The sequence below is a fragment of the Camelus dromedarius genome, chromosome 11, assembly GCF_036321535.1.
Source record: "Camelus dromedarius isolate mCamDro1 chromosome 11, mCamDro1.pat, whole genome shotgun sequence".
NCBI lineage: Eukaryota > Metazoa > Chordata > Mammalia > Artiodactyla > Camelidae > Camelus > Camelus dromedarius.
The window spans coordinates 55360150-55386246 of NC_087446.1; the positions used below are offsets into that span (position 1 = coordinate 55360150).

At 55.1% G+C, this 26097-nt stretch overlaps 1 protein-coding gene across 3 annotated transcripts; it reads right to left on the bottom strand.

Moving 5' to 3' along the window:
* Nucleotides 1-3026: 3026 nt before the first annotated feature.
* KRT80 (keratin 80) lies at nucleotides 3027-25612 on the bottom strand. Of its 3 annotated transcripts, none has more exons than XM_031462517.2 (9): nucleotides 25000-25612; nucleotides 18883-19091; nucleotides 14311-14371; nucleotides 13939-14034; nucleotides 7138-7302; nucleotides 6523-6648; nucleotides 5676-5896; nucleotides 5140-5195; nucleotides 3027-5005 (listed from the first exon to the last, which is right to left on the bottom strand). In XM_031462517.2, exons 1-9 carry the CDS (start codon nucleotides 25444-25446, stop codon nucleotides 4881-4883), a joined length of 1506 nt encoding a protein of 501 aa, XP_031318377.1. In that variant the 5' UTR covers nucleotides 25447-25612; the 3' UTR covers nucleotides 3027-4880. The 3 variants fall into 3 exon arrangements, with proteins under 3 accessions (XP_031318377.1, XP_010991693.2, XP_031318378.1); XM_031462518.2 differs by having other exon boundaries at nucleotides 4914-5040; XM_010993391.3 differs by having other exon boundaries at nucleotides 13939-14371.
* Between the last annotated feature and the right edge of the window lie 485 nt (nucleotides 25613-26097).

Below are 26097 nucleotides of genomic sequence, written 5' to 3' on the forward strand. Positions count from 1 at the left end.
TTGGTCATTTTTACTGTCCTTCTGGCAGGCAGTGTACAGGTAAAAAGTGGTTCCAGGGAACCAACGTGCTTGCTCTTGCCTGCTGGCCTCTCTGGGCCTCAGCGAATTGTACCTGTCCTGCCCGTGTCATAGGTGGTTAGGAGGACCAGAGATCACAGAGAAGAAAGAGCCAAACCCCAGTAGGGGCTTATTTATTTATTTTTAATGGATTAATTATTTAATTGGGTTCTTTGTAACAAGTTTAGAACACCGATTTGTGAGGATAAATTCTATTTGTGAGAGCGAATAGGGGCTTATTTTTGTTATACTCAGAGCAGGGGCAGTGCCCTTGGCCGGGTGTTCACTGACTCACTGGGGAGGCCAAGAGTGGGAGGGAGGAGGGAGAAGGGAGGAGGGAGGACGGAGGAGGGAGGAGGGAGGAGGGGGCTTGCATTCTCAGCTTTCCTGAGAACCAATCAGGATCTGCCAGCAGGAAAGGAGCAGGAGAGTCTCCTTGTTTAGGTAGGAAAATAATTGTTTCCCTTCCTCTCCCCTTCCTCCCTCCCTCCTTCTGGAGCTCTCTCTCTTCATACACTAACTGTGGTCCTTCATGTACTAATGGGCCAGGCGTTGCATTAGCACTTGGGACACAAGGGTCAAGGAGATAGGCCCTCACCCTCATGGGACTTTTAGGCTAGGAGACCTCTGCTGGGGGAGATACAGCATTCACTCATTCTCTCCTTAACTTCACATTTATTGAAAACCTACTGTGGGCCAGGTGCTGTGCAAAGGCCCTGGGGAGGTAATGGGATGCAATCCCTGCCTGAAAGGAGTTTAGAGGATAAAAGGCACAGAAGTAGGCAACTGAAGCAGTGCGAAAGCACAGGTAAGGAGGCCAGGACACAGAGATAGATGCTGGATGGATTTAATGTCTCCCTTAGTCTCCAGGGCAGAGCCAGGTTAAGCATGTGCTCAATAAATGTTTGTGAAGTGAATGACCCTTGTGTCGGGAGCTTTCTATATAGCTTATGAGTCAAAGAATAAAATTGTTTTTAACTAAATGCTAATAAAAATGCTACATATGAAGCAGTCAAAATAGCACATAGAAGAAAATTTGTGGTCTTTAGAGAATTTTATATTGAAAATGAAGAAAGACAGAAAATTAAAGCATTCAACTCAAGAAGTGGAAAAATGATAAAAACAGAACAAGAACCTATTGTACAGCACAGGGAACTATATTCAATATCTTGTAATAGCCTATAATGGAAAAGAACCTGAAAAAGCAATGTATATATATATGTGAAATTAAATCTCTCTGTTGTACACTTGAGACTAACACAGCAGTGTAAATCAACTATGCTTCAATTAAAAAAAAGAAAAAAAAAGAATAACTTCAAAGAAGTAGAAGGAAGGAAATTACAAATACATTGTATATTTTTACTATGACATGCATATTCAGATTTAGAAATTCAAATTAGTATTTAGAAATTGATAATCCAGAAGTTGATAGAATGGAAAACAAAGATAAAATAAGTGGAGAGCTGGTCTCAGCTCCAGGCTCCCATCCATTCCTGGATGGGAATGGGGTTTACCCATCATCTCTCCTGAGTTTTGAGAGCAGAGTCCACCCCTCAGGGGCCCCAAGAGAATGGATAAACACTGAATGGAGGTCTCTGATCTTCCAGCCCAGGGCCCTGGCTGTGCTGTGCGCTGAGAGAGCCAGCCCCGGGCCCATTTGCCTGCCTTTGGTCTCCTGGCTGGTGGGTTGTCTTTTGTCTGTAATATCAGAAACGACATCACTGACAGGCCTTTACCTTTGTTGCGCTTGTTTGTTACATTTCAGGGTGCTGGAAACAAGCATGTGCTCTTCCTGATAGGAATGAGCCCAGCTATCTTGTCAGATCACCAGATACCCTTTCAGGTAAGCAACAAAGCTGTGTGTTCCATTTTACAGATGAGGGAACTGAGGCTCAGTTTGCGGTCTCACTCCAGTGAGTGCATGAGCCAGGACATGAATGCTTCAAAGGCCCTTCTTTTGTTTCTTTTTTAAGGGCATATAATTAAATTAAATTAAATTTATTTATTTATTGAAGTATAGTCACTTACAATGTGTCAATTTCTGGTGTACAGCATAATGTTTCAGTCATACATATATTTGTTTTTATATTCTTTTTCATTACTACAAGATATTGCTATCTGTGCTATATTGTGCTATACTGAAGAAATTTGGTTTTTATCTATTTTATACATAGTAGTTAGTATCTGCAAATCTCGAACTCCCAATTCATCTCTTCCCACCTCCTTCCCCCGCCCCCTCCAGTTACCATAAGTTTGTTTACTATGTAAGTCTGTTTCTGTTTTGTAGATAAGTTCATTTGTATCTCTCTCTCTTTTTTTTCAGTGATATCATATGGTATTTTTCTTTCTCTTTCTGTTCTGATTTTCTTTCCCACTTCCTGTTCTGACTCCCGGGTTCCCGGAAAAAGCCCCTCTCCTCCCTGCCTTCCTCACTTGGCGAGGAAATCCAGGATGGCTGTCTTGAGTTGACAGCTTCTCTCTTGACCTGACCATGAGCTTCTCGAGGTGGAAGGGTGGGGAGCACCTGTAGGTGTCTTAGCGCAGGGCTGAGCTTGGAGAAGGCCCTCAGTTCTTGTTTGTTGATCTAGAATTTGATCTGGCAGGATTAGGCCTGTACTTATCAGAATATACTCTGGGCTGTGCCAAGCCCCACGGTCGGGCAGAGAGCTTGAGAGGGAATCCGCCGCCCCGTGGGGAACCCCCACGTCTGTGCTTGCTGGGGTGACCACGTGGCGCCTGCGTGTGTTGGGAGGAGCCGGGAGCATAGGTCGATTCTGCTACAGCCTCCTGGTAGGATGGCGGGGCAGGAGAACTTTTCGTGTCTAAGTTGCATTGGTCTGAAGGTATAACCAGGTCCCTGGATTCCTTTCCCCATAGTTGGAGAATTCCCGAAGTCCTGTGGTCAACCCGTTTGACCAGTGATTAACCAATCCCGAGAGGGCAGATAAAAACAGACACACAGCTCTGTCCATGGATAAATCTCTGCACTTTATTCATCCTTGGGCAGGGAAAAGGGGGCACTGCCCCAAGACAGTCAGCCAGTTGGGTGGGGTGGCTGGGGTATGTGTGGTCTATCCAGATAGTATAATACATAGCACTGATTATGCAGAAACAGGAAGGGAAGCAATAAGTTAAAAGCCACATAAGTTATGAAAAAATAATATATAAACTTTTTATATCTTGTACCCCCACTGAGGATTTGCTCCCTTGGAAACCAATAAATAGGCGGAGAAAAAAGCTGCAAGCAGCACCCTTTTGGGACTTGAGGGATGAGTATATGTGAGTTCCCTCCAGTCTGAGAGTCAGTAGCCCTTCGGCGCCCACCATAGGCCTGGAGGACCTTGAGGCCAAGGAAGGGCCGAGGCCTTGGGCCACTCTATCCTGGAAAATGAGATGAATGAATCAAAGACTGGGGCTCGAAGAGGAGGTGAGGCAAGGGGCAGGTAGGGAGGGGAGAGGGAAGGAGAGCAGGTGGCGTCCGGAGTGGGAGGCTGAAGCTGCCAGGATCCCCCTGCAAGCCCTGGAGGCGAGAGCCCAGAGGAGGGAAGAGGAGCCTTCCTCCCAGCCCCAGATCTTCTTGTTGGCAGCAGATTTCTCTTTGGCTGTTATTGGGGCCCCTCAGCCTGACCTCAAGGGCTCAGAGGCTCCCAGACCCGAGTGGACAGTGCCTTCTTCATGGCCCCGGTAGTGGCAGGGGATGGGCATAGAGGGAGGAGGGGCAGAGGGGGTGGAAGAGAAGGAGCTCTAACCCACAGGTGTGGGTGCAGAGCGTAGGAGAGGCCAGGCTGCTTAGCTTGATGGAGAGAACAGAGACCTTAAGGAGTGGGATTCACAGGAAATGGACCTGGGGTTTCATGGAAGGGGTGGGCTAAGGGTCTTCAGGGCGAGGTGCACCCAAGCTAGGTTTCAGGCTGAGTAACACCTGGGCAGGGGGCAGAGAGCTCAGATCCCAGTCAGGGAGGTGAACCCCAGGATGGCAGGGAGGAGAAAGAGGGATCCAATTCTTCTGTCTGGTCTCAGGCTGCCATCTGGCTACTCTTCTGTCCCCTACCCCCACCCTCGGCAGTTTGTCATGGCAAGAATAGCTTCTAGGGAAGGTGCTGGGGGCTGGCTGGGCAGCCTGTCCAATTCTGATTGTGACCTGCTAGGAGGGACCCACAGGAGGAGGGAAGGAGCACAGATTTCTGGGCTGATCACAGAGGTCCGGGCTCAGGCTCCAAATACCCAGGGAGCCGCCTTCTCTCTCTCCCTAATACTGTCAGGTCTCTGGGGAGCCTAGGTGGTGCAGGAAAGCCAGGGGTCCTCAGCACCCAGCCTCCCCAGGAACTCCAGATACAGGAGGATTCCCAAACAGTCCCCATTAGCCCCTGGCCTGTGGCTGGCAGGGGTTGGGTGAGCGAGGGCACCCACCTCGGTTCCGAGGCAGAGGCAAGGCAAGGCTTGAGATGTGAGTTTAGGGCAAGGGTTGGGCAAAGGGTCAAAGGGATCTTGGTCAGAGCCCTCTGTTGGAGGAGGAGCCTCAGAGGAGCAAGGAGGTGAAGGCAAAACTGACCCAGTCAGGAAAACCTCTGGCCAGAGTTTGGAAGCTGGAACTGAGATATCAATGTGGAGCCCAGTGACTCTGAATAACTGGTGACAGTCCTGTCCCATTCCTGGTGACCCACAAAACAGCAGTCACTCTTTTGAACCCTCCTCTTCTCAGTTCAGGATCAGGTTTGCTTCCCTTCTCAACCTAGAGGCTCCAAGCTGCTTTCTAGAGTCTAGCTTAAGTTCCTCTTGCTGCAGGGGAGTGACCTGGGGCTCCTGGGGTCCCAATAGCGGCCTTACTCTGAGACCTCTGACTCCTGCGAGAGGAATTTCTCTGACATTTCGGTGATTTTGATCACAGGGCCTTTGCTGTTCTTCTTTTTCCGGGAGGGGGCTCTCGAGAGGCGGGACTTGGAGGCAGCTACAGGGAACATAAGGGGTGGGGCAGGAAAGGGGCTGGAGGTTTGGGAGGCTTTTAAAATGATGCCTTTAGGGCCATGATCCCCCACACCCTGTCCGCCTCCCACCATGGGTTCTTGGGGCAAGCAGGCTCACCGGTTCTAGATCTGGACTGCACAGCACTGACCACGGTGGCTGAGGGCAGGTCCATCCTGGGGGAGGAGGAAATGGCGGGATGTGAAGGGAGCCTGTGGCTTAAGCTCCCCTGGGATTGGGGGCCTGGGGTCTGGCAGGTGGAGGGCAATTCTTGACTGTCACTCTTAGCCCTGGGCTCCCCTGCTGGGTGACCCTGCATAGCCAGCGTGTCCTCTCTGGGCTTCTATTCTCTCTCCCCTGCATGAATGGCCAACATCTACTGAGCACTGATTTGTGACAGGCATTTGCATGCAGGACCATCTTAATCCTCCCCACACAGGTGGGCCATGCTTATGATCCGTCCATTTTCCCAGGGGAGGATCTGAGAATTTAATGAACTGGGCCAAGGTCCCAGTTTGTAAGTGGCTGAGCCAGGACATGAACCCAGGCCGGCCAGGCTCACAGCATCATGCCAGAGTGGGAGGCTGGCTTCGCTTGGGGCTGGTCCTCTAGTCCTCTCTCTCCCCTAGCCCTGCCCCACTGGCCCCATTCCTTACCGGCTCTCCTCGCCCTCCACCAGCTTGCGGTAGGTGGCGATCTCGATGTCCAGGGCCAGCTTGGTGTTCATCAGCTCCTGGTACTCGCGCAGCTGCCGCGCCATGTCCTGCTTGGCCTTCTGCAGGGCCTCCTCCAGCTGGACCAGCTTGGCCTTGGCGTCCTGGAAGGCCAGCTCCCCCTGCTCCTCGGCTGCCTTGATGTTCTCCTCCAGTTTCAGGCACTGCAGCCGGGAGAACAGAGGGACAGGGTGTATAGGGGTGACAGGGAGCGAGCCGGCCAGGGCCAGGAGCCCACCTCTGTCCTTGGTGGGGCTGGGCACGGGGAGGGAGGGCTAAGCCGCAGTACTCCTCAGTATGGTAATGGGTTGCATCACAGCAAGAGGGAATTCAGTCAGACCTAAGGAGACACTTTCCTAAGGTCACCAAGGAGGAGAGAATGACAAGCCTCCGAAGGATCCTGTCCCAGCAGTCCTTACAGGGTGACGCCCTCTCTGAAGGCTTTTCCTGGCTGGAAGCTGGGGCTTAGGCCTCCCCTCCCTTCTCTCGTTGTAGCTGGCAGAAGGCCTGAGGGGAGGTGGTGGGTCCTGGGTGTGTGTGATGGGGCTTGCCAATGTTCCAGCAGACCCGCCAGTTTACAGAGCACGTTTCCGTGTAAAGCTCATGTGGTCCTCACAGCCATCTCAAAAGGACAGATGACAAAACTGAGGCACAGGGATGCTAAGTGAGCTGCCCAGGGTCACACAGTCAGAGCTTGTGTAGACTTAGCCTGTGTGTGTGTGTGTGTGTATAAGAGTATGTCCCATGCTCCTGCCTGCTCCACCCCCAGGTGGGTCCTCCAGACACTCACGTGGCTCTTGATGGACAGGATCTGGGATCGGAGCTTCTGGATGCGCACATTGAGGTCAGCGATCTCGCTGCGGATGCTCTGGAGGCTGCTGGCAAACTCTGCTGAGCAGGCGGCCCGCTCCTCCAGCTGGAGGGCATGGAGGAGGTGGCAGTGAGGGCTTGTGTCCCTCCCAGCAGCCCCCAACCCTCGCCCCTTGTGGCTCCTTTTTCTCCTACCCTCAGCCCCACTGCCTCCTCTGCAGCCCACAGCTCCCAGGCCTGCTTCCCCCAACTTCCCGTCTCCTGCCCCGACCATGTCCATCTCCTGGCTGCCCTAGCCTGAGCCCCACAGGCTGTGCCACAGCTGGCTGGGCATTACTGGGTGGCAGTACCACCGTGAGCCTCTGGAGGTTGCAGACTCTCCCCTGTCCCGGTCACCCTTGGAGCAGGACACAACGCTGGGCTCTCACATTCTCCATATCTGCCCGGAACCCACTGCTGTGGTCTCCATCACCTCATGTTTCCCATCCTCTTCTCACAGAATCTCAGCGCACAGAGTTGCAGGCAGCCTCAGCCAGGGCTAGTGCAGCCCCTCCTGTCCTGGCTGCATCCCCAGCCTGCACCATCAGCCCCAGACCTGGCTCCGAGAGTACGCCTCGGCCTCTTCCAGGCTGCGAGCCGCGATGGCATCATATTGGGCCTTGACCTCTTCCACGATGCCGCTCAGGTCAATGCGGCAGCAGCTGTCCATGCCCACGGTCACCGACACATCCTTCACTTGGGCTGTCAGGTCCTTCAGCTCCTGGAGGCATAGACGTGAGGGGGAGGGGCTCAGGGCTGGTTTGGTGGAGGAGGGGCAGCAGACCCTCAGCCAGCCACAGCCCCCAGAATCCCTTCATCCCCAGCGTGAGTAGAGAGCCGCCTCCTGTCTCCCCAGAGAGACGAGTAGAGGATGACGGCCTCCCTGCCATGCCCCAGCTTGGACTCTTGGGGAGCAGCCCCCACTTACCCACCTGTTGGCCTTCCTCTCTGAGTGAAGGGGAGAGGGGTAGGGAAGGACCCTTGACTGAAGAGGCCCACTCTGCAAGCCTTATTCCTTTTGGCAGAAGGGAAAAGGCTCAGGACGTCTGGGCCTGAGGGAGTCTGGCCCTCTGCTCCCTGTCCCACCACTGGGCTCAGAGCTGTGCAGCTCAGCCTCCCCCATCCCCTGCTCTCCTAGAATGGGAGCTCCCTGAAGGCCCGGCTGAGCCATTTTCACCTCCAGGCTCCCACGTCTGGCAGGGGTATGTCTCTGTTTGTTGAATGCATGTCCGAATGGGAGGCCATGAATGAAGAGGGCAGGAGAGGCCTAGTGGCTGACAAATGACACCCCACACCCATGCCAGAGAAGGAGGCAGAAGAGACCTTATGGTCACCCTGGAGACTCATTGCCCCCATCACCTCACCCCCAGTCTAGCTAAGGGGCTTGCCCGGCTACAAGAACAGTATTTAGCCTCAGTATCTTTATCTTCTCTCTGTCCCTTGGGATCCCCTTTCCCCCTCCTCTCTGTCCTCTTCTCTGCCTAGAAAATGCTAGCCCACGTCCTCAGAGACTCCTGAAAGAGGTAAACCCTCCGGTTTCCGGGGCGATCATGACAGGCCAGGCTGTGTATGTGCTAAGGGCTTTCCAGGCATCCTCACATGTCATCCTCACCAGGCTGGCATGATTATTGGCCCCAGATTACAGAGAGGAAAGACACTGCCACACATGGAGTTGATGGAAACAGCTGGGAATGCCGGGCTGGACGCCAGACCCTTCACTGCTCCCGCTCAGCAGCCTTACAGGGGCCAAGACCTGCTCTGTGTCACGCCCGCAGCCTGACAGCCTTCTGGCCTGAATGCTCAGGGGTGTGTAGAAAGGCAGGTGGGGACTGGGATCTTCATAATTTTTAAAAATGGAGGTACTGGGGATTGAAGCTAGAACCTTGTGCATGCTAAGCACACACTCTACCACTGAGCCATTACCCTCTCCCCATATATAATTTTTAAAAAACCTTTTTGTTTAAGGATCCAAACAAGGTCCATACACTGTAATTGGTTCTCATATCTGTCTTTCTTATACTATAGATAACCTCCATCTCTCTCTGTCTCTGTTTTGTTTTTTTTTCCGTTTTATTGCTCCTTTCTTCACACTTGATCTTAGCCAAAAGGCTGAGAAGCGATCTTGCTCCTTTTCTTATTGAAAACACCAGTTTGCTTGCCCTGTAGTGTTCCCCACAGTCTGGATTTTACTGATTGCACCATGTGCTGGTGTTTAACACGCTTCTCTGGCCCCTGCATTTCCTGAAAAGTAGCAGTGGGATCCGGAGGCCTGTTCAGATCCAGGTTCCTGATTCTGATCTTGGTCCTGACTTTGGGTCCCATCCTGCTGCTCATCTGTCCTTGTGCTCAGAGAGGCTGTGGCTGAGCCTCTGGGGTCTATACCCGCCACTTGCATCCCTGTGCCTGGAGACTGCAGGGTCAGGGTGGGTCAGCTGGGGCCACACGGGCAGCTGCGAGGCCTGCTGAGGAAGGCCACCCCCAGCCCCTGCTTGCTGCCCAGTCCTGCCCACTAGCATCCAGGCTGTAAGCATCGCCCCTGGAAAAGGAAGCTTGGGCAGTGGCAGGCCACCTGTGTCCACCCTGGAGCCAGCAGGGCTCTGAGCTCCATGGCCAGCTGCCCTTTGGGGGGTTCTCCTGATGAAGGGTTTTGGTTGATCTTCAAATGAACTTAACAGAGATCGCTGAGCAAAACCAGGAGGAGGCCGCAGCCCATGCCAGAATAAGGTTAATGGTGCCTGCACACTCATACCCCACCTTTTCTGTCCCTGGTCATCACTGGAGACTGACATTTCCCAAATGGGACTGACATCCCAGCCAGGGCTTAGCTGAGGACAGTTTTAGAGATGCAGCTTGGGGCTTCCTTGGTCACCATGTTGTGGGGGTGGGTGGGCATGGGGTGTTCCAGGCAAGGCTCTCTAGGGGTGCTTCTAGCCCAGGCCTTAGGTAGCATTTGTTATGGGCCAGGAAAAGGCCAGGGCACTGTCAGAACAAAGGGCACCATCGGGACAAAAGGATTGGCAAAACACAGCTGGTGGAGCAGCCTCAGATCCTTTCTGGGAAGACGCAGTGTAAGCCCTAGCGTGGTAAACAGAAGCGGGACATGGAGGGTTCAGAACACCTGCAGACCTGCACAGACATGCCGGCCCCTGCCAGGCTGCCGAGGGCATAACAATGCTGGCCTGTGTGGCGAGAAAGTGCCACTGTGGGACGGGTCCCTTGAGAGGATGTACACCTCCAAGTTGGCAAGAATGAAGCTGAGCTGCAGTTTACAGCTTCTCTTAGGAACCAGAGTCTGAGGAGGCTGCCATGTGTGTGGCCACTCTCGTCGTGGTCCCCCACGTCAGGGAAGACGGTGACTCTGGGAGGGTAACAATACCACTCAGTAAAATGTAGTGCTTAATGGCGATGAGCTCCGAATACCACCACCTCTTATTAGATGGGTAACCCTGCCCAAGTTTGTAGCCTTAGCTGAGCCTCAGTTTTCTCATTTATAAAATGGGTATAATGATAGAACTGAAAACAGCTAACATTTATTAAATACTTACCATGTGCCAGACACTATTCTAAGTGCTTTAGGATATGTTAGCAAAATAAATCCTCACGACAGGCCAGTGAGCTAGGTGTCCTATTCTCCGCATTGAGGCATAAGGGGATGAAGGAACCTCAAGTTCATATAATCACTGAGCCAGGATTCAAATCCAAGCTGCTCTTAAGTCCATGCTCTCTTAATTAGGATCCCTGCTCTGTAGGGTTTTTGGGATTATATCTGGAAAGCACTCAGCCAGTGCCTGGAATATAGTACAATACACAACAGCCAGGGAAACTATTATTGTGATTGGTAAGGGGGATGGAGCCGAGATGAAGTGTCCAGGGCCAGAGCAGCCTACTCCTGGCGCCTCCCAAGGCACCACGAAGGCAGGCGCCAAAGCAGCTTAGACATGCCAGGTCCTCTTTGTAGGGACCAGCATCCTGGGAGGTGTGCCTGGCTGCAGGGGGTTGTCAGTGGATTCTGTACTTAATCTCCTTGGAACCAGAGCTTATGGGTGGGGCGGGTGGCGTTCTGGCTGGATGCAGCCAGGCCCAGATACACTTGGGGGCTGGAGGACCTCGGCAGCCCCTGGGCTCTCTCTCCAGCCTGTGTCCCTGGAGGTGAGGGGCAGGGGGTTGCCTGGGAGGCTGCAATGTGTAGATGAGGCCCTGAGCAGCCCATGGCCATTGGCTCCTGGGAAAGTGTCTCCATAACCTATCCTGGACCGTGTGTGTGTGTGTGTGTGTGTCTGTCTGTCTGTCTGTCTGTCTGTGTCTTGGGGAGAGTGAAGGGCTCTTTCCAGGGACCCAGGGGTGGGCCTATACAGCAAAGCTTTTTATCTTGTCTGCTCCAAAGTTGAAACTAGAGTGTCCAGCCCTCCTGGGGCTACTCACATCCCACCATATTTTTCTTCCTCTCTTGGTGGCCATGGCCGGCACCTTCCTTTGCTTGGACCTGCTCTGTCTGATGCGGTAGCCACTAGCCCTATGTAGTTGTGAGCACTTGAAGTGTGACCAGTAGAATTGACATGAGCTGTAGGTGTGAAAAACACACGAATTTCGAAGACTTAGAATGAGAAAAAAGAATGTGAAATAGCCCATCAATTTTAAAAGTACAGATTATATGTTGAAGAATCATAATTTGGATATATTGGGCTAAATAGACTATATTAAAATTATTTTTTTTCTGTTTCTTTGCTTTTTAAAAACATGTCGCTGTGGGGTGGGTAATAGCTCAGTGCTAGAGCGCATGCTTAGCATGCACGAGGTCCTGGGTTCCATCCCCAGTACCCCCATTAAAAACAAAACTAAACAAAAAACAAAGTTAAAAAATGTGGCTACTAGAAAACTTACAATCACCTATGTGGCTTGCACTATTGTTTTATTTTACTAGGCGGTGCTGGCTTAGAGACCTACCAGTGTGGGGAATCAATTTAGCAAAGGGTCAGTGTGGTCTTCTCAGCCTGCGGTGGTACGTGGAGAGAAACTCAAACCTCACATCCTGACACCAACTTGCCACCTTGCTGCCTCCCCAAGTAATAACAACTGCTATTATTATATATAATATGTGATAATAATATAATATGAAGTATTATTATATAGACTAGGATAGTATATAATGTGTAAAATAATAATAAATGCACCGCGCACCTCCTGTGTTCACTGCAGCTCCTTCTCCACAGCAGTCTTCCAACAGCACACGCTATCCCTTCAGCCCACCTGCAGCGCCCCCTTTCCTCCCCGTGCCCATCAGGGGCTGCCCATCATGCTGGGACCAAGGCCCACACCTCATCCCAGGCCCCGTGTGGGCTGGCCCCTGCGCGCTCTGCCTTAGCCGCAGCTGCTGCTTCCTCTCGCTCCCGGGACCAAATCGCTCCCAGGACCAAATCGCTCCTGCCTGAGACCCTTTACACAGCTCTGCCTTCTACCAAGCCTCCTCAAATCTCTGCTGAGCTGGGTCTTCCCAGTTTGGGCCTCTTCCCCTGGCCTGGGGGTCTGAAGCCTCCCCTCCTCTCAGCACTTTGCATCCCAGCAACTTTACATCCTCCAAAATGATCTTGTCCAGATATTTGTTTCCTTGCCCGTTCCCTGTCCCCTCTAAGGAGTAGCTAAGTTGTACCCTCCCGAGGGCAGGGAATTAGCCTGTCTGGCTCACGGCTGTGATGTCAGCGCCTGGCACCTCTCAGGCCTGCCAGAAACGTTTGTTCAGTGAATGAATGGATTTATCCCATCACAGCCCGATGAGCCTGCTACTACCACTCCCCCACGTTACAGATGAGGGGAGTGAGGCACACAGAAGTAACTTGCCTAAAGTCACAGAAATGGTTAAAAAAAAAAAAAGAAAAAAGGTAGAGTCAGGATTGGGGTCCAAGGACTGCAAAGTCTGAGTGGAGTCCCCAGCCCGGCTCTTGCGTCAGGACCCAGGAGTTTCCCGGGTGTGCCCCCAGCAGTGCTCAGGCATACGGCTGGTTATGCCTGGCCTTCCTCAGCTCTGTCCCCTTGCCTCCGTCTGGCGTTGGGCTTGCTGAGATGTGGGCGAGCCGGTTGGAGGAGAGGCTCGGGCTCTGCCTGGGCTGCACTAGCCCGCGGTGAGTTTGGGCAGAGGAAGCCCTGACACACTTCTCAAGCTGCTCCGTGGGCATGGTGCCCTGCAGGGCTTGGCCTGGCTGTGGCGGCCTTTGCCAGGGACGGGAAGCATTTTGGGGTGGTCTGCCTGCGGGGACTGCCTCTCTGATGTTGGCAAGGGGTGAGGTGTTCTCTGCTCTGCTGCCTCGCACGGCAGCAGACAGGTCTCAGGCCCACAGAGCCCAGGCTGGGGGCTGAGCTGCCGGAGAGCAGGGAGGCCCCTGTGCAGCCATGAGGCCCAGTCTCCCTCTCCATGTGCTGAGGCCACAAAGCTGTGGTCAGCAGCCCTGCGGGCCATGTTAGCAGACCTACTCTACTGCAGTGGTGACTCTGATCCTGCTCTGCCCTGGGTCCCAGTGCCACAGCTTGGCACCAGTGCTGCCGAGCCCTGTCATCCCCGGCAGTGGTCCTGCCTGCTCGGAGCTGAATCGAAGCATCGCCCCATTAGCCTCCTCACCTCTCAAACAGGGAATGTAGGGAGGAGAATACGTCCCAAAGGATGCCCGGGAGGCCCAGTGGTGTGGACGGGCAGGGCCCATCTGCTGGCAGCCCAGGCAGTGGGACAGGCCTTGCTGAGCCACTGTTCCCCCAGGCTTAGCTGAGGACTTAGGGACGAATGAGAATGTGTCTGGAGGCTCCTCTGTCTATGTTTACTGGGTCATTTTTGTCCAGAAGAAGCTAGTATTGTCTGGGAACCAGAGAATCTGGCTGCAGGCCTTTCTGCCTGAGCCCAAAACAGAGGAGGGTGCAGCTCATGCCTATTATGGCTAGAACTGTGGGTGCCTGTGATGTAAGCGGCAGGGATGAGGGAGAGAGTGAGATGGATGATGAGGATGAGAGAGTGATAAGAACGGCCACTGAGAGCCCCCTGGTTCCCTGCTCTGAGGCCACCTCCTGACCCTTACCTGGAAGTGCCCGGTCCCCCACATGCCCTCAGCGCTCCAGCACACATGAAGGCAGGGTTTTCCCTGAGGTAGTGGCCTTGTGGGAACCTGCCATGCTCTATGGAATGAGCGATGAGGGGACATTTCGGATTGTTGACAGCAGCACACAAGGGGTTTAGGAAATCATTGCATCTGTGGCCAGAAACAGCAAGTGTCTGCTGAAGTTTCCATGCCCCAGGGGACGCCTTTGCCTCTCCTGTATCCCTTATCCATGGACCAGTCAGTTCTTTGCTCAGAAGGACCCTGACCCCGCTTCTCACCTGCTCATAGATGGTTTTCATCAGTTCCACAAAGCTCTGCAGGCCTTTTAACTTGGTCTCCAGTTCGGTTCGTCGTAGACACTCTGTGTCCAGGTCCTGGGTGTGAAAGCAGGGGTGAGGGATGGGAGCAGGAGTGCAGGGGTCCCAGGCAGGGGTGGGGTGGGGGAACTTTGCTTCCTGGATGAGACGGGGGCGATTCCTAGAGGAGGCCTGGCTCAGAGCTTGGGAGAAGGAGCAGGGTGGGGACAGGCACGTATCTCTCTGCCTATGGCTCTGGGACTCGGCCTCTGGGGGTTTTGCTTGGGGATCCTGAGGGAAAGAGGGCAGAAAGTCCATGAGGAAGGAGGCCCTGGGGCAGGCTGAGCAGGTTACCTTCTTCAGCTGCACAAAGGTGAACTCCATGTCTGTGCGCTTGGCGATCTCCTCCTCATACCTGGGAGGTGGGGAGAGGGGGATGGGGGAGACAGGGAGAGACAGAGAGAGAGAGAGAGAAAGGCTGCTCACCTGGATGTGGTGGGACCTGGCCAGGGTTTAGTTAACTCTCTTTCAGTGGGGCTCAGGGCCTCTGCCGCCCCATTTGGTGCCTCCTGCCGCCCCATTTGGTGCCTCCTGCCAGTTAGAATGAGGTGGCCCCTTCCTTTAGGTGGACACAGATCCTTGTCTCTATGACACCCTAGTGTTGGCTCTGGGGAAGCAAGCCTCCTGCTCCCCATGCTCACTCTTTCCTAGTGGCATCTACCCCTTTCCTGGCTCCGTTCCACATTCACCTCCTCCGGGAAGCCTCTCTTGATTGTGCAACCTTTTCACTCTGACATTTTGTTCCCTCGTCTTTTCCCTATCTCCTCCCCTGAGAGTCTCAGTTTCAAATAAGCTGTGCCTTCAGTTAAGTCTGCTTGGAGTGCACCCACTCACATATCACCCTCTCCTACCTCTGCCCTTCTCCACAGCCCCACCCTTTCCCTCTCTGCTTTGCTAGGACACCATGCCATCATCTTCCCTCCAGAGAGGGGACAGGAAGAGCATGGACTTTGCAGTCAGATGAGTCCCTGGTGTGTTTTTGGGCAGGTCATGCCACCCCTTCTCCCTTGTCTATCAGGGGTGTGTGCGTGTATGTGTGTGTGCATGTGTGTGTGCATGTACGTGTGTGTGTATGTGGGGGCTGATGAAGTCCCTCCTTGCTGTGATGACAGATGTGTATAGTCACTGCTCTACTGGGTTCCCTCTCTTCTCAGATGTGCCTCCTCCTTACTCAAGTTGGCCTCGTGTTTGGAACAGGGATACTGTTGGATGGGGAGACAGTGGCCTTGATCCTTGACCTTACCCTCTCGGCCCCCCTAGGGGGGGTGTCTGCCAGCTGCACGCTTCCCACCCCCGGTCCTGCCTGCCCCAGTGGATGTGGGGATTCTGTGCCTTCCTGTCTCCTTTCCTCCTCTCGAGGGAATGCCTGAATCACGGAGGCTCTAATTATAGCCGCCTGCCTGCCTCAGCCTCTGACCTCACAGATGGGGCAGCGTCAGCCATCATCCACGTCAGCTAGCTGGGCTGCCATCCCCAGGCCTTGTTTTCCACCAGCCACCTGAGGGGCTGAGAGGAGCAGACCCAGTGGGTGGGAGAACTCAGTTTGTGGAGGGCATACCCTCTCCCTGGCCCCTGCCTCGGCTTCCGAGAGCCTTCAGGGGACTCTGAGCAGGGTGCTGGGGTGGGCCAGGGGGCCTGGTCTGCAGTCTGGGGCCTGCCAGGGCAAACAAAATGCCCGAGAAGTTTTATTTGCCTCCTCTCCTGTGACCCACAGAGCCCTGAGTCAGGGATGTCCTGCTGGTCCCATTTCACAGATGAGGAAATGGAGGCTCAGAGAAGGGCCTGGAGGCTAGCGCAGTGCACTGGTTAAGCCTGGGACTCCAGAGCCAGATTCTTTAGGCTCAGTTCCTGGCTTTCTTGCTAACTAGCTGTGTGACCTTGGATAGGCTGCTTGTGTGTGCTTTTGTCATGAGGGCAGGATGTCATGAGGAGTAAACAAGTAATACATAAAGCGTTTACGACGTGCGTGGCACCCACTAAAGCTGTTGCTCCTGTTAGTAGCTGAGCTCGGCTCTCTCCAACACCGGCCCGGCCCTCAGGCCTTCTGCCTCGGCATTTCCAGAAAGAAACCATGGAAAGCCTCATTGCTGAGAGCATGGGCGGCTCTCTGCACATCCTTCACAAATCTTCAGGGCTCAGCCGACTTCAACAGGCTTCCCTCTGGAATCTGGGGGCCTCTGAAAAGTTCCCTGCCTTGGGGACAGGGGTCTGGGGAGCCCCAAGCTAAGAGGGCCCCACTGACTGGCCCTCCCCGCGCAATCCCTATGTTCAGCCTCTCCCCTTCTCCCCTCCCCTCTGGACAGCAGAGTTCTGCCTGCCTGGGCACAGGACCTTAGGGAGAGCTGTTGGGGGTGCCCTCTGAGGTGCCAAAACTCTTTCTTACCCCTCACTGCTCTTCCCTCCCCTCTTCTCATCGATTCCACTGCATTTCAGTCAAGTTCACCCCCTCAACCAGAAGCCCTCGTGCAGCAGACAGCTTGTACAACCGTACACGGCATTCCTGAGTCACTTGCTGTGTGGCCTTGGGCAAGTGGCTTCCCCTTGCTGTGCTTCATCCTTAGTCAGTAGGATTAGCTAGCTGATCCTTGGGATTCCTACTACATCAAAGCTTTTGGAAGTCTCCATTCCTATAGAGGCTTAGGCGATGTCTCTATCTCCCCCCAATTCCACCCCCAGCCCCTGCCAGCCTGCCAGCCACCGGCTTCCAAATCTGTTCTCAGCCCTTTTCAGCTTGTCACAACCGAACCGCCCCTTCCCCCAAACTTGTTTATTTCTAGAAGTGAAGCTGATCTCATCAGCCTTGTCAGGGCAGGGCACACCCCTCCCTGCCAGGGCTTGGCCTGGTGTCTCCTGGCTTCTGGGGGCCCCAGGCTTTGCACAACCAGGCCGCAGCTTCCCTGGCTCTGGCCTGCAGACCCAGAAAGCCTCCAGCCTCACCTCCCCCAGCTTGGGTGGGTTCCCTACCCAGAGAGGGCAAGAGAGGCCCTGAGCCTAAACAGTGAAATCAGGCAGCAGATGGAAACCAGGCAGCAGGCCAAGTGAGGGGGCTGAGCCAGATTAAAACAACAAGTAGTGTTTGCACAGAACTTCCAGTTACAAAGTGCCTGCGTGGATGCGATCTGGGTGCTCCCATGGGAGCAGCCTCACACAGCAGCCAGCGAGGTGAGGTACGGGACTTAGTATGCATGGCTATGTGACCAAGGACAAGCCCTCGCCTTCTCCAGGCCTCTGCTTCCCTCCCCATAAAAGGAGGACCCAAGGCCCCCATCCAGCTCTGCCATCCTCTGATCCTTTGAGGGCCAAAGATCTGCTAGGTATAAGTGAGGTGAGTCGTGGGTTCCGGTGCACCAACGTGATTACCCTTGTCACTGTCAGGATGGGCAGTCAGATTCCCTGTGTGTTTCCCTAGGACCTGGGAGGGCAGGGCTGGGGGAGAGGTGGCTGGCTGGTCAGGGAGGGGCCCAGCCACAAGGACCAACTGAGGCCAGGGCTGCAGATCATGCCAGTTGGCAGGGAAGTTCCAGCCAGATCCACAGACGAGGAAACTGAATTCCTCAGAGTGGGGAGAGATTCTTGTGTGACATCCCTCTGAGTGTGATCTAAGCAGGGGAGGTCACGTGGAGGGGCAGTGGGTGCTGAGCCGTGGCCCAGATCCCTGGACTCCTGACAGGTTGCCTCCACCCTTCTGCTCTGGAGACATTTGTTGGGCCTCACCTCAGATCACAGGGCTTGGGTCCGGCCCGAGCGCTGGAGGAGGAATGAGAGATGGAAGGTTTAACCACACCCTGTCCCCACCTCACCCTGGCTGGGGGCCTCCTTTCAAGAAGACTGGCCTCACTGCTCAGCCTCCGTGTCCTTGAAGCTTTGGCCACGGCCTGCTCAGAGAGCGTCACCTCTCCTCTGAGCTAGCCAAGTACCTTTCTAGATAGGTCCAGTCAGCTCAGTGAACCTGAGTCAAGGACTGCTGTGTGCTGGGGACCTCAGCCTTCTAGGGGATGGAAGAGCAGTCATTTATAACTGCCAGGCGCTATGCTGAACTCTCTGCTTCCTCACCACACCAGCCTCAGCTTGGCACCAGCCATCACTGTTCCCACTCTACCCAGGAGGAAACAGGTCTGCCTGTGAAGCAACTGGGCCAAGGTCGCAGAGTTAGTGAGGGGTGTGGGCGGGGACCACACCTTTTCCATAGGGACATAGTCGTGCCTAACCTCTGGGCTGGACTGCCTGCCATCTGCCTGTCTCCCTATCTGTCCCATTAAGTTATGAAAGCCTGCGGGCTGGGGCTGTGTTTCCCTCATCTCTCTAGACCCCAAGGCCACCATTGAGGTCAGGCTCGCATTACCTATAGGGGACTGCTTGTTTATACAAACCCCATCATTTCTGGCCCCTGCTTGTACCCACCCCCTTCTCTTTCCAGCCCAAGAGAGATCAAAATCCCAAGCTACATTCAAAGCAGGAGCCCATTGCTTGCTCTAGCCAGTGACACAATTTCCCATTGCTAGTGGGACATGTGGGTGAGAGCAATGTGTTTATGGGCGCAAGAGAAGGGGATAGGGCTTGGGGGCTGCGACAGTGCCCAGGGGCCAGCAAGTACAGGGCTTAGCTGTTGCCCAGAAAAGACTGACTTCGTTGTAAGGGTTACTATTGGGGGCGGGGCAGGTTAGCTGTAGGTTCACTGCCATATCCTCTCATTATTTAGAATACTCCTGGCACATCGCAGGTCTTCAATAACTAAGTATGGAGTCAAGAAACGTTCTTTAAAGAAGTTTCCTCTTTTTCTGGCTCGGGCGCTCAGACTGTTCACCTGAGCACAGGTTGGTCCCCAATCTAAGTCCTGGTCCACGGTCCCCCTAGGGCGCACCCTACCTGATCCGAGACTCCTCCACCTTCTGGAGCACCTGCAGCAGGTTGGCCTCCAGCTGGCCCCGCTCCTGGCTGAGTTTGCGCTGTTCGTCCTGCAGCCGGCCCTGGTACTCTTTGTAGAGGTGCCCAAGGTCAAAGGCAGCCGAGTCCTGGCTCTGCAGGAAGCGCCAGCGGGTCTCCAGCAGCTGGTTGCGCTGCTCCAGGGCTTGAACCTGGGAGAGCGGGAGGGCTGCCGTGAGAGGCCCGGTGTGGCCCAGCCAGCACCCCACAACCCCGGGGGTGTCCTTGGGAAGTGGTAGCTCATCTGCTTGGAGTGCACCCACCCAGGGGCCCTCACTCAGTGTGTTCAGATGGCATCTCCAATTACTGATTGTTCAGATTGAAGATAGTGAGATAAGGAATCAGAGAATCCAAGGGAATGGGAGCCAATTAGCCAAGGTTTCCTAGGGGAGGAGCAGGGCCAGCCAGATAAGGGAAGGGGGATGAAGCTGTGGATGTGCCGACATGTGACAGGTTCTCCAGGCCCGCCTGGGGCTTGGGTGGGAGACCCCAGGGAACCTGTGGTGTCAGAAGCCTGTCTGCCGCCCACCTCGACAAGCCTGGTCTCATCTTGCCTTGGCAACTCAGCAGGGTAGGGCCTGGTTTGTTCTTAAATTCTAATCCTCCTGACAACCCTCGACTTGTAGCCTCTCCAAGCCTCAGTTTCCCCCAGCTACAAGTTGGGGATGATGTCACCTGCCCTGCCCACCTGCAGAGAGACGAACCCAGGGACGTGATTTGGAGCAGCAAACAGCAAATGCTCATGAGGTCCCTACTGTGCGCCAGGCCTTGTTCTATGTGGTGGACAACTTTCACTCATTAAGTCCCCAAACAACCTGATGGGGTAGGTATTATTGTCAGCTGCACTTTACAGATGATGAAACAGGGCACAGAGAGGTTAAAGACTTTGCCCAAGGTCACACAATTAGCAAGTGGCAGGGCCAGGCATGGAATCCAGGCAATGTGGGTTTAGAATCTTTGAACCACTACAACATCTGTCTCGAGTCTGCTGCAAGGTCTCTGCCGGTGCTGGGCCCCAGCTGCCCTTCCTGGGCTGGCTTTGGCCTCTAGTTAGGGCCAGTCTCGCCTTGAGGACAAAGACTGGGAGGGCTCTGGACTCAGTGCTCTCAAACTCTGTGTCCTCCACACTCTCCTGCTCAGATTTCTGCAGGGGCTCCCATGGGTCCCAGCCCAGCCAGTCGCTCTTGAGTCCTCTCCTTCCCTGCACCCGTCTTAGCCCAGCACAGCTTTGGGGTTCTCCCTGCCTCTTCCCCACCCTGCCCTCTCCAGGCTCAGCCTCTCTCGGGCACCCACTCTCTTTCTACCATCCCAGCTTCTCCCCCTAAATGCTCCCAGCTCCCCTCCTGTAGGAAGCCTCCCCTCTTCCCTCCAGCATCATCCCTCAGTGTATCTGCTCCTCATTCGTCCTAATCTACCACCATCCCTTGCAGACTGGGAGCCATCTGCTCGCCTCTTAGGTCCCCTACCCTCTCGGTCCCCAGGACAGAGGTAGGCCACTGGGACAGGAGGGGTGGCTGGGGCCAGGCTCCTGGACAGTGCAGGCTACTGTTGTCATCAGGATGCTGTGAAAACCAGCCCGGTGATGTTCCCTATGAGCACAAGCAAGTAGCTGGACCTCGTCCTGTCCATGGCTGGCACCAGCTCCCAGAATCAGAGCCTGAGAGAACCAGAACCACAGCCAGAATTACAGCTGGTCTGCACCCTTCATTTACAGAGAAGGAGATGGGGACCCAGGGCAGCTGGGAGGCTTGTCTGGGGTCACACAGCTACTTGGTGGCCAAGCTTCCCAGACAGGCTCATCTGATGGCAGCTGCCTGCTCTGGACCTTCATGGGTTCCTTGTTCCTCCTGACTTGGGGTGCTGGTGGGCCCTCCTCTCTCTCTCTGCCCTACCCACATTCCTGAGATACTCTAACGCCCTGGGGAGGGCCCCTTTGATGCTCACAGTAGACAACATCAGTGGGAATATTGGACAGCAGCATTTGTGGGCTGTCACTCCCCTCCTTCACTCCCATTTGTGCTGGTAAATTCTGCTTGAAGCCAACTTTAAGCCAGTTTGCTGTCGTCGCAGCCAAACAGGTTCAGTAGGGACACGGTCAAGAAGGTTTCTGTGCTCCCTGTACGTGTGAGGGATTGCTGCTGGGGAGGTTTCTGCTCACTCCACCTGCCCTGAGTTTTGACAAGTAGGAGCCCCATGTTTAGACTGAGGGTGGGGTGAGAGGAGAGATGTAAGGCTCCTTCCTCCACCCATAAGCAACCCAAAACTCTTTAGACCAGGAAGTCCTTCCCTTAGTCTAACCTCGATCTCCTATGCTTCAGTACTTGCCTCCTGGGAAATGGTGTGCATTTGGCCAGCCAGAGGGCACATTTGGTTGTGGGGGATCCAGGGAGGTCCCCTCCCCTGCTGCTCTTGGGGAAGTTGTTGGTTGTGTCAGTGCGTGGGGATGGAATCTCATCCCCCACCCAGAACCTTCCCTGCAGAAAGGCCCAGAACCTTCCCTCAGAACAAAGTCCCAGGGAGGGCTGCAAATCCCAGCACCCTGAGAGGTGCCAGGTTAATTGCCTCCAATCTGTCCAGGCCATGGAGTACTCACCTCTCACTCCTTTCCCTCCCCATTCTGGCAGGCCCCCTACCCTTAGACCACAGGCGGCAGCTTTAGGAAGGGCCTCAGAGAGCGAGCCCCTGGACTACCTGCTTCCCATTTTACAGATGAGGAAACTGAGGCCCAGAAGCACAGAACTCACTATGATCCAACTCCAGGGGGCTGGGCTGCCCCACTGAGGAGCAGGCTCAGATGAGGGTGGGGAGAGATGTGCCATTTGTGTGGGGAACTGAGCAGCCGAGGTTGGGCTAGGGCTCCCTCTGGGTGGGAGGCTGACCACCTGGGAAGCTTCCCGTTTCCAGCCCATGGGCCTACACTCCAGGCAGGAGAGCTTATAGAGTGATGCCTCTGGGGCAGGCAGGTCCTACTTCCCAGGTCAGGCGGTGTTAGATCCCCTGCCTCCGGCCAGAAATTGGCTTTACTCAAGGAGCCTCACGGTCTCTTTGTCAGGAAGGGCTGGTTTGTGCCTTCCTGCATGCAGGCAGGGGCATGGCTCCAGTGAATTTCAGAGGCCACATAGGCCAAGGGAAGACATTGTGCCCATCCCTCTGTCCCCAGGCATTTCACCGACCCTCTTGGGTTCCCTTTCTATAGCCTCCTTAGGCCGACCCCTGGCAGCCCTTCCTCTTATCCCACCCTCGTCCTCTCTGATGTCTGCATATGAAGGTGAGAGGGTCCTGCCAGCAGCCTCTGCGGGATGTCGGCATGTTGACACTGCCTTCTCCCTGCCTCCCGCAGCCTCCTCTCCTGCTGCTGCTTCTGCTCATCCCCCTCCTTCACGGCAGCAGCTGTACCAGTCTTCCCACTGGCATGAGCTCAGGGCTACCTCCAGAGCAGGAGCAGAGTAAGGAGGTGGCACGTGAAGCACAGAGAGGGTGATTGTCCAAGGAAACACAGCCTGGAAGCGGAAGAACCGTACTGCTCCAGGGCCCCGTGAAGGACTCCTGGGGGTCTCCCTGCGGACTCTCCTCCTCTTCTTCCTCCCACCCCCAGCACTCTCTGCTTTCTCTCACTGCCTCGGAGGGCCCAGAAGGGGATGTGGAACTGGAGGGCCACACTACCTGTCTCTTCTCCTTGTTAGAGCCCCAACCCTGCACTGGTTGTAGCATCTCACCTCTGGGTCCGCGCATCTCTTTCCAGCCCCGTGCGGCACCCCTACCCATGAAGCTCCTCCACCTTTCCCTCCAACAGGGCTCCTCCCTCCTTTTCAGGCTCCTACCTGGCAGGGATTAACTGGGTTCAAGAGCTCCCTGGGCCGGGCCCATTTATGGTACTTTTATTTCAAGAAACCGAATACACCTGGTACATGATTAGGGTGCTATAGTGCTTTTCAAAAATGAGCCTGTTTGATTCTGACAAGCCCATCACTCTGATGTGTATTGAGGAACAGAGAGGTTGAATAATTTGCCTGAGATTACACAGAGGGTCAGAGGTTGAGCCAGGATTCAAATCCAGTAATGTGACTCTGGATTTCACATTCTCGACCGCTGCCTGCTTCTACTCAGGCCCTCATGGTCTTTACAAGGAAAAGAGGGACGTGAGCTAACAGATGTTCTCCATAGAGTTGGTGGATCAGCTGGGACTTCTTGGTCCCCAAGGGGCTGACACCCACGGCTCCTGGCATCCCACCTTGAAGAGCATCTGTCTCAAGGTCAAGGCTTGAATTTGAGGGCGGGGAGGCTCCAGTTCTGCTAAAGACCTTGGAGGGCAACGCCCTGGCCCTGGGCACCAGATCCAGACCCCTCGGGCCCTTCCCTTTGCCTACATACCCATCCGGTCGCCAGCAGAGGCACAGGGTGATATCAGCCCTGGCATTCAGGGAGAAAAGCACCCAACCGAGCCAAATTACATAGCTCATGAAGCATTCCTTTTAAGGGATTAAGTTGGGTTTGGAGAGGAGGTGACTCTGTAGGGACCTGCCTCCCCAGGGCAGTAGGCTACTCTCCTAGGGCGGACTGCCTGGCAGTGCAGGCTCTGTATAGCCGGCAGGGGTGGCAGAGGGGATGCTCCATCTCAGAGGACGCTTGTCCTCCAGTTGTTACTTCCCTTCCACATCTCCCTTCCCCGGGCACACCAGGTGTGGGTGCAGCAGTGCTCGTCTCAGCAGTGCTGGTCTGGACACACAAATGGGGCAGGGCCGGGGGAAAATGGCTCCCACCTCAGAGGCTGCTAGCTTTGTGTCTCACAGACCTGAGTTCAAGTCCAGAATGCACCCTTGCTGGTTGTGTGACCTTGGGCAGGGCACATCACCTCCAGGCTGCTCCGTCTCCCTGTCTGCACAGTAGGGGAAGCAGCCACTGTGGAGTGTGGCTGTGTGGGCAGAGCCAGGCACAAGCTGGTGCTTTGGATGTGTTACTTTCTTCCCTTTGCCCCTCTTTGCAAGTGCCCACCTAGTGGGGGGGCACTAGCCACGTGCTGAGGGACACAGAAGCAGGGAAAGCAAGGGGCAGAGAAGGACTGAGCCAGGGGCAGAAGGATGGGGCTCTGGTTTATTTGTAGGGAGGGTGGGGAGCAAGAAGGTTGTTTTCCTCATCTGTAAAATGGGCATAAAAATAACTTCTTTCCTAAGGTTGATGGAAATAGAGGTAAGTATGCAAAGCTCCCAGCACAGTGCCTGGCACATGGTAAGCAGTTGAAGATTGGCAGCTGTTACTATGTGACTATTATTCTTGGGCAGGGAGGGAGAAAGTAGAGCTGGGAGGGCTGGTCAGGGGAGGTTTCTCAGAGGAGTGAGCGAGGAGCAGGTTTGGGAGGCAGACAGGACTTCCGTGGAGCTCTGGAAGCTCTTGCCCTGGGCCAGAGATAGACACCAGTGACCAGACTAGCATGCTGGCCATGCCCAATGTGGTCCAGAAAGTGGGGTGCCAGAGACTTAATCCCTCTACTCAGGTGGCTGCTGGGAGGACTGGCTGGCCACCTGTTCCTGACTTTCAGCATCTGCCCCCCATATTCCTATCTCCTGATGAGCCACAGCTGCATTCCCACTCCCCAGCCTCCTTCTGGCTGCCCTACATGTCCTCCTGGCCATGCCAGTGCTTCTGACCCCAGGAAGCTGAACAGAACCAGCGACCTGGACAGGGAGGTGGCCCCTGTTCATCTCCCTTGGAGTTGCAGCCCATGTCTTCATCAGCTCTTCCTACCAGGGGACATCCTCCTGGTCACTCTCAGAGTCTCTCTCTAGTCCACACCTGGGGGTAGGGTGACCCCAGGCCATGCAGCACATTATTATCCAGACACCCCTCAGAAGCCATCCTGGGGTCCCTTTCTGCCGCAGGTCAGGAAGGCACAGGGACTTCCCTCCCCAACTCTCTGCTCAGAGCTAGCCTGTGGAGTTAGCAATGCCAGCTCCCCATTGGCTGGGGACAGGGGTGGGGCATGATGCTGGGGAAATACAGAGCTCAGCTGCGTGCCCAGGCCTGACGGCCTTAGTTTTGGGACCCCCCCCACCTCCTGCTCACCTTGCTAATCAGGGAGGCGAATTTATCATTGAGGACCTTCATTTCCTCCTTCTCCTGGTTCTTCTGCTGCTGAATGGCTGGGTCCACCTTGAGGTCCAGAGGTTCCAGCAGGCTGGGATTCATGGTCACCTTGGGGATGGTGCCAGCTGTCCAGCAGCCTGTGAGGCTGCGGGAGCTGAAGCTCGGCCCGGGGCCCCCGCAGCTGCCCCATGCCGCAGTCCCAGGCCAGGAGCCACCTGAGGAAGTCACCTCACAGCTGCTGAGGCTGCTGGAGCCGATGACGCAGGAGCGGCAGGCCATCGCAGCCCCCTGGGGCCCCGGGGCCGGCAGAGCGCAGGGACGGGGGAGCAAGCCTCTGAGGGGTGGCGGCGGCAGGCTCCGGTTGCAGGCAGGGCAGGCTGGGGACTGAGGAGCAGACACCTGTCGCACAGTGCTCATTAGCTGCATGAGGGCGGGACGCCTCGCAGCCCGACCAACCTGTTAGATGATGTGGCTCCCGCCCCTCCCCCGGCACCACGCACCCATCTCCTCCCAGGGCTGAGATCTGCCTTGCTGAGGGGGCTGCTCACAGGCCCCCCAACCAAGGCAGGTCTGGCTCCAGGGAGAGGGTGCTGGGCTGGGCGGGCTGGCTGGGGGTGGTGGGGAGGGAGGGCAGATTCAACAAGGAAGGAGAGAGAGAGTGTGCGCTTCAGCACCTGGGAGCTATGCCTCTCACCGCAGACCTCGCTGCATACCTGAAGGCTGACGTATCTGGGCTTACATACTTCTGGAAAAGATGAGGCAAGCGCAGGCCCTGGGCTCCCGGCTGTAGGGCAGCCATCCTGGGCGCCGTGCCAGCCTGGCATTGGAAAACAGCACCTTGACTGTTTATTTTCTGGCTGTGTAAGAGTCTCCTTGGCTTATCTTTTCCTCTTCCTTTCTTCCTCCCCCTCTCCCTCCTTCCCGCTTTGATCTGTCATTTATTGAGCACCTACTACATGCATCCCACTGTCTCAGGGCTGGGAAGGAGACAGATGGTCAAGGCCAAGAGCCCTTGGCTTTGGACAAGTGAGACTCAGGGTCAAGACTCAGAATGGCTTCTCAGCACTGTGGTCTCTG

Excerpts from the sequence above, each read along its gene's own strand:
- KRT80 (XM_010993391.3), bottom strand. The coding sequence starts at position 25,446 with ATGCAGCTAATGAGCACTGTGCGACAGGTGTCTGCTCCTCAGTCCCCA. Across the intron at positions 14,372-18,882 it reads GTGGAGGAGTCTCGGATCAG|GTATGAGGAGGAGATCGCCA; the intron begins GTAGGGTGCGCC and ends CCCACCTCCCAG. Across the intron at positions 5,006-5,139 it reads GCAGTCCAGATCTAGAACCG|CTGCCTCCAAGTCCCGCCTC; the intron begins GTGAGCCTGCTT and ends TGTTCCCTGTAG.